This window comes from Meles meles, chromosome 1 (genome assembly GCF_922984935.1).
Source record: "Meles meles chromosome 1, mMelMel3.1 paternal haplotype, whole genome shotgun sequence".
Classification (NCBI taxonomy): Eukaryota; Metazoa; Chordata; class Mammalia; order Carnivora; family Mustelidae; genus Meles; species Meles meles.
Genome location: NC_060066.1, coordinates 183,377,002 through 183,387,292, shown reverse-complemented (window position 1 = coordinate 183,387,292; position 10,291 = coordinate 183,377,002). Strand labels below are relative to the sequence as shown.

At 39.7% G+C, this 10,291-nt stretch overlaps 1 protein-coding gene across 1 annotated transcript; it reads right to left on the bottom strand.

Annotated features, from left to right (window-relative positions):
* Positions 1 to 8,244: 8,244 nt before the first annotated feature.
* On the bottom strand, positions 8,245 to 9,186 carry LOC123955364 (olfactory receptor 2A12-like). The gene has a single exon (XM_046027320.1). It carries the CDS (start codon positions 9,184 to 9,186, stop codon positions 8,245 to 8,247), a length of 942 nt encoding a protein of 313 aa, XP_045883276.1.
* Positions 9,187 to 10,291: the final 1,105 nt, after the last annotated feature.

The following is a 10,291-nucleotide window of genomic DNA, read 5'->3' as shown; positions in this document are numbered from 1 at the left end:
CCAAAATATGGAAAGAGCCCGGATATCCACTGACAGATGAATGGATAAAGAAGATGTGATATATATATATATACATATATATATATAAAATTTAACCATCAAAAAGAATGAAATCTTGCCATTTGCAACTATGTGGATAGAACTAGAGGGTTCTAAGTGAAATAAGTCAGTCAGAGAAGGCAAATACCATATGATTTAACTCATATGTGGAATTTAAGAAACAAAACAGATGAACATAGGTGAAGGGAAGGAAAAAATAAAATAAGATGAAAATTGAGAGGGAGGCAAACCATGAGATTCTAAACTCTAGGAAACAAATTGAGGGATGCTGGAGGGGATGATAAGAGGGATAAGGAAGGCAGTTGATATAATGAGCACTGAGTGTTATATGCAACTGATGAATCACTAAATTCTGCCTCTGAAATGAAAAAGAAACAAACAAAGAAAGAAAGAAAGAGAAAGAAGAAAAAGAAAGAAAGAGAAATGGAAAACCCATGAGAGGAACATGATCAAGTGGATGGTAATGAGTTTCCTTCTGAACATGTTAAGATCTGCCTCCTGAGATATTAAGTTGGATGCCAGTCAGGCAGAAGGACACAGATGTATGTTCATTAACTTTAACATTATAGTGGGCTAAGATTTACTATACTGAATCCCAATATTCAAATGGAACTGGAACTAGCTTCACTCTGTAGCATAGGATTTTAGAATTTCCCTCCATCATGGGTGACTGGGTGGCTCAGTCAGTTGAGCGTCTGCCTTCGGCTCAGGTCATGATCTCAGGGTCCTGGGATCAAGCCCTGCATCGGGCTCCCTGCTCAGTGGAGAGTCTACTCTGTCTCCTGCTATTCCTACCTGCCCCCACAACCCCAGCTCATGCTTGTTCTCTCTCTCTCTCAAATAAATAAATAAAATCTTTTAAAAAAGAATTTCCCCCAATTGTAGCTCTCCTCCTCACCATTGCACATACTCCTTCTTTCTCTGATGTTGGACATGAATTTAGAAACTTTCATTATGGCCCCAAGAGCTTCAGTTGCTCTGTACTGAGCAATTTTTATTTACACCCAGACATAAGGGTGAGAAGCTTTGTCCTCCCAAATAACTCATTTTCAGAGCTATTTAGACCTTCTGTCCTCTCCGTGAGGGAACCTCAGCTTGCCTGCCAAGGGTTAGATTATTGGCCTCTTGGGAACTATTCATTCAGTTCCATAACATTTGCCTGGGAGCCAAGGAGAAGATAAAATTTTAAGCAGGAAGCATCAAATAGAGCTGAATACCACAGAGAAGATCATCTAGAGTCAAGTCTTTTAAGCTGAAGCATACTTGCCATGCCAGAAAAGAATTCTTCATGCCAGTTGAAGGTTTTGATGTTATAACCCTGCCTATAACCAAACTCACATCAATGCAATCATTCTTAGATCTTGATATTAGTTCTCATAATGGGCTGGGGAAAAATCTTGAAAAACCAAATTGAAGCAAACTATGGATAATTTCATTTTTAATTGTCTTTTTGCAAATAATTTTTCTTTTTTTTTTAAATCTTTTTTTTTTCTTTTTTTAAAGATTTTATTTATTTATTTGACAGACACAGATCACAAGTAGGCAGAGAGGCAGGCAGAGAGAGAGAGGGAAGCAGGCTCCCTGCTGAGCAGAGAGCCTGATGCGGGACTCGATCCCAGGACCCCGAGATCATGACCTGAGCCGAAGGCAGCGGCTTAACCCACTGAGCCACCCAGGCGCCCCAATAATTTTTCTTCATAGAAAAATTGTGTCACTCTTTTCCACCCTGAGTCCTATTAAGATTATTTTAAATATTAGTGAATAAAACTTCCACACAGTGTAATACACGTGCATCTTAAATGCACAATGATAAATGTACATACACCTAATACATGTACTGTATTAGCAAAAACTGACAGAATTAAAGTGAAAATTGGGCAAGTTCATAATTGTAGTGGCAATTGTAATACTCTTGTCATAGTACTTGATGGAACCATTGGACAAAAAAAATCATAAAGATGTAGATCTGAACAATGTCAACCCTCTTAATCTAATTGTCATTTATTAAACTTTATAGCCCAAAACAGCATTCATTTAAAGGCCATATGGAATGTTTATCAGTATAGACCATACATCAGGCTATAAAATTTCAAAATATTGAAATATTTTTTCAAAATTTGAAATATTGAAATCTTACAGAGTGTGTTATTTGAACACATGGAATTAAATTAGAAATAAATATATATATATATATATATATATCTGTAGAAGATCCAAATATTCAAAGTTAAACAGCACATTTCTAAGTAACTCATGTCTCAAGGAGGAAATCACAAAGGAAACAAAATATTTTGAACTGACTGATAATGAAAAAACAACATAGTAAAATCTGTGGCTGTAGCTAAAGCAATGCTTAGAAAATTTATAGCTTTAAGTACGTACATTAGAAAAAAATGAAAGGTCCTTCAAAAAAACCCCTCAGTTTCCACCTAAATAAACTGAAAAAAAAATCAATGAGATAGAAATGGACAAACTATAAAGAAAATCAATGAAATCAAAAGATAATTCTTTGAAATGATCAATAAAATTGATAAATCTCTAGCTAGTTGATGAAGAAAAAAAAAAAGAAAACACAAATTATCAGTACCAGGAGGAAAGAGGAGATATGACACAGGTCTCACAGATATGAAAAGAGTAATAAGGGTATGTTCTGACCAACTTTATGCCAGTATATTCAACAACTGGATAAAATGGACAAAATTCTTAAAAATTATAGCTTATCAAAATGGGCATGAGAAGAAACAGAAATTATGAATATTTTCATGTACCTTAAATAATTAAATTCATGACAAAAAACATGTTTCACAAAATAAAAATTAATAAACTGGATTTCAGCAAAATGAAAAACTTTCACTTATCAAAAATACCATTTAAAGTGGGGGGAAGTGGGCGCCTGGGTGGCTCTGTTAGTTAAGTGACTGTCTTTGGCTCAGGTCATGAGTCCAGAGTCCTGGGATTGAGTCCCGCATTGGACTACCACAGATTTTACTATGTTGTTAACTACAGAGAGCAAACTGATCATTATTGGAGGGGAGGTGGGTGGGGGATGGGTGAAATAGGTGATGGTGGTTAAGGAGTGCATTTGCTGGGATGAGCATGGATGTTGTATGAAGTGTTGAATCACTATATTGTACACCTGAAACTAATACTACAGTATATGTTAACTAACTAGAACTTAAATAAAAACTTAAAAAGCACCATTAAAAAATGCAAAGGCTCAAATAGATCAAGTTTTGAACATAAGACCCCAAACTGTAAAATTCCTAGAAGAAAAGACAAGTGGAAACCTACTTCAGGCCAAGCTAAGATGCCCACTGGGGGGAAAAATGAGCTAAGGATGTACGTACAGAGATGATCATTATACTCCATCAAATAAATATATAAAATATTTAAAAAAAGAAAAATATAGCAAAAATAGGACAGTTAGTCATCCACTCTAATGCAACTATTTTCAGTGCTATTCATGTCATAGGGGAATGCTCATGATATTCTGTGAAAAAAAAAATAGGCCACACTGAGATCGAGAAGCTGAGCTCAGGGAATGGAAGGACAGAAATCAGACTTAGGGTGGTCTAAGGAGGAGTGCCTTGGCAAACATCACAGACTTTCAGTTTGGATCCCCCAGGGGACTGTGAATAAAAGTCAACCAGAAATATACTCATAAATACAAAGACTGAAGCTCAGCTTTGAGTCAGCTCAACCCTTGAATAACTTAAAGTGATTTTCCTCTGCCCAGAGTGCCTCCCAGGGCAAAAAGTAAATCCACTTTGAAGAGATACAGCATAATCCAGAGCCTCAAATTGTCTCTAGAAGGTTTTTTTATACTTAGTACCTGGAAATCAATAAAAAATTAGCAGACAAACAAGAAGATAAGAACTTACTCAGAATTAAGAGGAAAAACAGAGGCAATAAGAAATGGACCTATGGGGCATTTAGGTCTTGACATATATCAGACACAGACTTAAAAATAACTGTGATTAAATAATAAGATGGGGAATTTCAGCAGAGATTTGGAAACTAAAAAAGAATAAAATTAAAGTTTTAGAATTTAAAATATAGTTGTAATTAAAACTTTACTCCTGTCCATGTTGCTACAAAAGTTTGAATACCCAACTTTTGTAGCAACATGGAGGGGACTGGAAGAGATTATACTGAGTGAAATAAGTCAAGCAGAGAGAGTCAATTATCATATGGTTTCACTTATTTGTGGAGCATAACAAATAACATGGAGGACATGGGGAGATGGAGAGGAGAAGGGAGTTGAGGGAAATTGGAAGGGGAGATGAACCATGAGAGACTATGGACTCTGAAGAACAACCTGAGGGTTTTGAAGGGGCGGGGGTTGGGAGGTTGGGGGAACCAGGTGGTGGGTAATAGGGAGGGCATGTATTGCATGGAGCACTGGGTGTGGTGCAAAAACAATGAATACTGTTACGCTGAAAAGAAATTAAAAAAAATAAAATTAAAAAAATTTTTATTCCTGGGTTTCATGGCAGACTAAACCCAGCTGAATAGAAAAATTAGTAAAGGAAATCAGGTCAAGAGAAAATATGGAAACTGAAGCACAATAAAATAAAATTATGGAAAGTATATGTGTAAGAGACATATAGGTCATGATGAAAAGGTACAGAACAATCTTTATATATGATCTCAATTGTGACAAATGTTACATAGAGACATAAAACAATACACAAAAATATTAAGAATAGTTAGCACTGAGCAGTGACATTTGAGGCATATTTTAATTACTTTACATTTTTCTGTATTTCCCCCTCAAATCCACCCATTCATACACTAGCACTTCTCAAAGTGCATTTTTAGAAAATTCTAGTTTCTTTAGGAAGAAAGAGCTCTGTGATCCAACAAGCTTGGTAAGTATTGTGTTAAAAGAATTAGCATAGATGTTTTCCTTTTTTTTCCCCCCTTAACACTTATTTATCTATTCATTCATTCATTCATTTTTAAGGAGAGACAGCATGAGTGGGGTGGAGAAGAGCAGGAGAGGACCAGAGGGAGAGGGACAAGCAGACTCTGTGCTAATTGTGGAGCCTGAACCGGGGCTCCATCTCCTGACCCTGAGATCATGACTCCAGACAAAATCCAGAGTTGGACACATAACTCTGTGTTATGGTGCCTCAGTGTTTTCCTTGTTATTAATTTTTCATTTATCTATTGGTTGATTACTATCAGTCCTCCCAGATTCTTTAACATCCTATCTTGTGCCCTGTGAAGCATGAAGAGGCCATCAGGGTTTCTGAGGCTATATGGGCAAGAAAGTTGGGAGAGAGTTACAGGTAACAGTACTTGGTAAATACAGTCATTTAGAGGAGGGGAAAACCTGAAGTTCTCTACCACTGCTGAAGTTCTTTACCCTATCTGTCATATCTGCTCTCACTTCACTGGGCTTGTATCCCAGCCATCCTGCCCATTCTCCATAAGCTCCATGTCTCTAAGCTTTCAACATCCTATCTCCTCTGTCCGGAATTCCCCCCACCCCTCCTCCTTGCTCTCTTCTTCAGTGTATCCAGCTTCTACTCATGCTGCAGAACCCAGCACAAATATGGCCTCATCACTTCCTCAGAACTTTGAACATGTTTCCTGCAGCACAGTTAGTACCTTATAGCATCCTTGTCTTGTACTTGTCTCTTACCACTAGACAGGGGCTTAGCTTATCATGCCCGCACCCACAGGACCTAGCATGTGGTTAATGAAGGTTTGATGCCATCATTATGGCTAACTTTCTTTTCTCAGACAGGACAAGTATTTCTCAAGTAATCTTAATTTCTTTCTCCTATAAAGACAATATATACTGATTGTAGAAATTTTAGAGAGTAGAGAAAATAAGAAATAAAATAAAAATCACTCATTATCTTACTATCTGGAGATACCCATGTTAACATGTTAACATGTATCCATTCAGGCTTTTAAAAATGAACATATTGCATGGAGCACTGGGTGTTGTACATAAACAATGAATCTTGGAACACTGCATCAAAAACAAATGATGTATTTTATGATGACTAACATAACAGGATAAAAAAATAAAAAATTTAAAAAATGAATGTATGAATATTTTATAAAACATAGATTAACTTTATGTATATAACTTTATATCTTGATTTTTCTATCTGACATTATATCACACGTTCAATGTCATTAAATATTGCTTTAAAACATGATACACAGTATTGATTGCATAGCATTTAATAGTTGATATATCATATATATAGCTGCTTCTAATGACAATCTGAATAACACATTTGTACATAAAACTTGGTCTACATTTCTGATTTTGTTCTTTTTTTGAAAGATTATTTATTTATGTGACAGACAGAGATCACAAGTAGGCAGAGGGGCAGGCAGAGACAGAGAGGTGGGGAAGCAGGCTCCCTACTGAGCAGAGAACCCGACACGGGGCTCATCCCAGGACCTAGGACCCTGAGACCATGACCTGAGCCAAAGGCAGAGGCTTAACCCACTGAGCCACCCAGGCACCCCTCTGAATTTTTTCTTAAGGCAAAGTTCTAGAAGTGAAATTTCTGGACCCAAGCTTATAAATAAACTTTCATGATACATATTATTACATACTTTCTAATTATTGGTGTTTTTATTAAATGAATTAATATATGTAAAATTTTAACAACTGTGTTGGTACAGAAGTTTTGAATAAAGAAAGCCATAATTATTAGTATTATGCTCTTCATATAACAGATTTATTGAGTGCCTACTATGTGGAGGGCACTACTCTAGAAAGGTCGAACAAAGGATATTCTTTTCAGCAATACGTGTGGGTGTCAGTCTCACTGCATTCTTCCCAGTATTGAGTATCACCATTTTTGTAAATTTTGCTAGTTTAGTAGGTGAAAAATGTTATCCCACTGATTCAATTCATGTTTATTAATAATAAAAGCAAACTTTGGGGAAATTTTCCTTATATTATAACCCAACAACACTTCATCCTTTTTATCCCCTCCCCTTTTTTTACCTGTCACGATTTCCTACATTTTGCTCCTCCCAATTCATCAGCTTTCCCACTTACTGGCTTCATCTGCCCTCTCTGGGCTTTACTGTGAAGTGTCTATCCCTTCACTCATAAAATACCTGTTGAAGTCTGGAATGTGGGCAGCATGGGGCTGGATCCTAGGGGTCAACTGAACAATTGGGGTCCTGCCTCATGGACGTTGCTATCCAGCAGAGAACTCAGATGTTGAACCACATGCCTTTTTAATGAGAGAAAGGTATAGGCTGCTTTGGAAGGCTCACTCTGGGGGCTCAAGAAAAAGCTTATTTGAGGAGATGCAGTTTAAGCCAAGACCTGACAGATGAACAGGAGTCAATGTCATAATGGAGTTGGATGGAGGTGGGGTGGGGTTAAGGGTGAGGAGAGAACAAAGACCATATGTTGAAGCCCTGAAATGGGAAAGAGTATGGCACAGTCAAGGTAAAGAGAGGCCAGTTTACTTGGAAAGAGAGAAGGAGGAACAGGGTGACCTGAGATGGGTTCAGGGGGTGGACTCAGGGAGAGCAATGCAGCTGATCACAGCTGGTCCCCAACCATCCCAGCATGTCTCCAATCTCCATGTCCAAAGCAAGCACACCACACCCCTAAGTCACTGCAATGATGTTCACTCACTCACTTCTCCTAAGGCCAGGAATCCTCCAATGTCAGTGCCCTTTCCCTTCCCTCCAGCTAACCTAACACAACGAGTGTGGTTTCCAGAGGAGAATGAACCTTTCTCAAGTTTCAGCCACAAGGCATACCCCAAAGCCCATTCCTTTTGTCTCAATAAAAGACTTTAATGGCTCAGACACCCCATCTTTTGTTACCTCCTGAGACTCTAAAACAAAAGAAAGCTGTAAGATTGATATGTCGGGCACCTGGGTGGCTCGGTGGGTTGGGCCTCTGCCTTTGGCTCAGGTCATGGTCTCAGGGTCCTAGGTCCGAGGCCCGCATCAGGGCCAAAGTGGGGAGCCTGTTTCCCTTCTCTCTTTGCCTGCCTCTCTACTTGTCTACTTGTCTACTGCCTCTCTCTCTCTGTCAAATGAATAAATAAAATCTTTTAAAAAATAAAATTGACATTTATGAGGTATTTAATGGTGACTAGTCTGTCAATTAAATGTTTAAGGCATTGACTGTGCATCATGAATCTTGTTTCTCTGTCCCTCAGGTATCCTTCCAGGATCTCATTCTGGGGCCCTGCCCCAGCCCACCACCTTGAAGAAAGCCCTCTTCACATCCTTGTTCCTGAGGCTGTAGATGATAGGGTTGAGGAAAGCAGAGATGACATTGTAGAACAGGGCCAACTTCTTGTCCTCTTCCAGGGAGGCCTCAGAGCCAGGCTTCATATACATGACCATGGCTGGCACACAGAACATGGTGACCACAGTGATATGGGAGGCACAGGTGGAGAAGGCCTTCAGTCGCCCCTGGGCTGAACGGATCCTCAAGATGGCAATGAAGATGTTGACGTAAATGACAAGGATAAGGGAGAGTGGGACCAGGATGACACTAAAACCGAGAATGAAGTCTACCCAGTCATTGACTGAGGTGTCTGCACAAGCCAACTTTAAGACTGCAGGGACTTCACAGAAGAAGTGGTTGATCTTGTTGGGGCCACAATATGGCAGACGCATGGCAAAGACAGTGTAGATAAGAGCAGAGATGACACCCCAGAGTCCACAGAAAATGACCATTAGCCCACATAGCCATGGGCTCATGATGACCTTGTACCTGAGTGGGTGGCAGATGGCCACATACCTGTCTATAGACATCATGGCAAAGAGCCAAGACTCAGTGATGCCTAGAACCAAGAAAATGTACATTTGGGCCACACAGCTGGCAAAAGAGATGGTCTTCTTCTGACTGGCTAGATGTGCCAACATCTGAGGCACAGTTGTAGTGGTATAGCCCAGATCCAACATGGAAAGGATGCCAATAAAGAAGTACATGGGTGTGTGGAGGTGTGAGTCCAGGCAGATGAGGATGGTGATAAGGCCATTGCCCAGAATAATCAACAGGTAGGTCATCAAGAAGGCTGAGAAGAGCAAAGGAGTTGTCTTGGGGTTGAATGAAAAGCCCAGAAGGATGAATTCAGTCACGTAGGATTGGTTAGGGTCTTGCATCATGTTTTACTTCTAAATGAAAAAGAAAGGAATCTATTCAGACAGAGAACTAGCTAAGCTATGCACCAGGGTGAGGGTTACTGATGGGATTGGAGTAGCAGTGGTCAGTGTCCAATTAAGATGAGACACCGTGATCCCCCTCTACATGACGGCCCATATTATTTATTTATTTATTTGAGAGAGAGAGAGAGAGCACAAGCAGGGGGAGCTGCAGAGGGAGACGGAGAAACAGGCTTCCCACTGAACAGAGGCCTGATGTGGGGCTCAATCCCAGGACCCTGGGATCATGACCTGAGCCGAAGGCAAACGCTTAACCAACTGAGCCACCCAGGTGCCCCATGACAGCCCATTTTACCTGCTCTTGGCCACTGCCACTACTCTCAAGAAATCTGTGAAGAGAAAAGGGCTTCTGCCTCTAGTCGAGGCTATGTCTCTGACCCACCAGTAATTACCCATTTCAGCCTCCAATCCCTCAGCTGTAAAATGAAAGCACTGGGCTAGTTGATCTCTACTTCCCCTTAGCATCCCTTCTCCTTAGTAAGGCAGCCAGACATTTAGAGATAAATATTGGCATACAGCCTCTACGCAATTTGGCAAATTACAATGAGAGAACTTAGTTTGTCCTGTTGAAGACATCAATTTATTTTCCAGTTTAATTTTATCTTCAGTCTACCCCAGGCTGGGCCATCTCTGCTACCCACAGGCTCCCTCTTGGGCCATGGCGTGTTAGAAGGCACTGAATTCTAAGTCCTGGCTCTATAATTTACTAAGTGAATGACCTTGAGCAAGCCCTTTACCCCACTCATGTACCCGTTTGAGACTGCTTTCTTGAGTACAAAATGAAGATGATTATCTCCTAGCTACAAGTTTGCTGTAAGAATATGATATCTATGACATATGATATCAAGGAATGACGTTTGGGCATGAAAAGCATGACACAGAAGGCCAACCAAGGGGTAGGTGCATAGTGAATGTTAACTGTATTTCTGGATGGTTTTCCATACACAAAACTGAGATTCAGGTCTGAGCTAAGCAAGCAAACTTCCTGAGAAGTACCCCATCATACTTGAAACCCATAATCAATTTTCACTCTCCCGGATGCCCACCC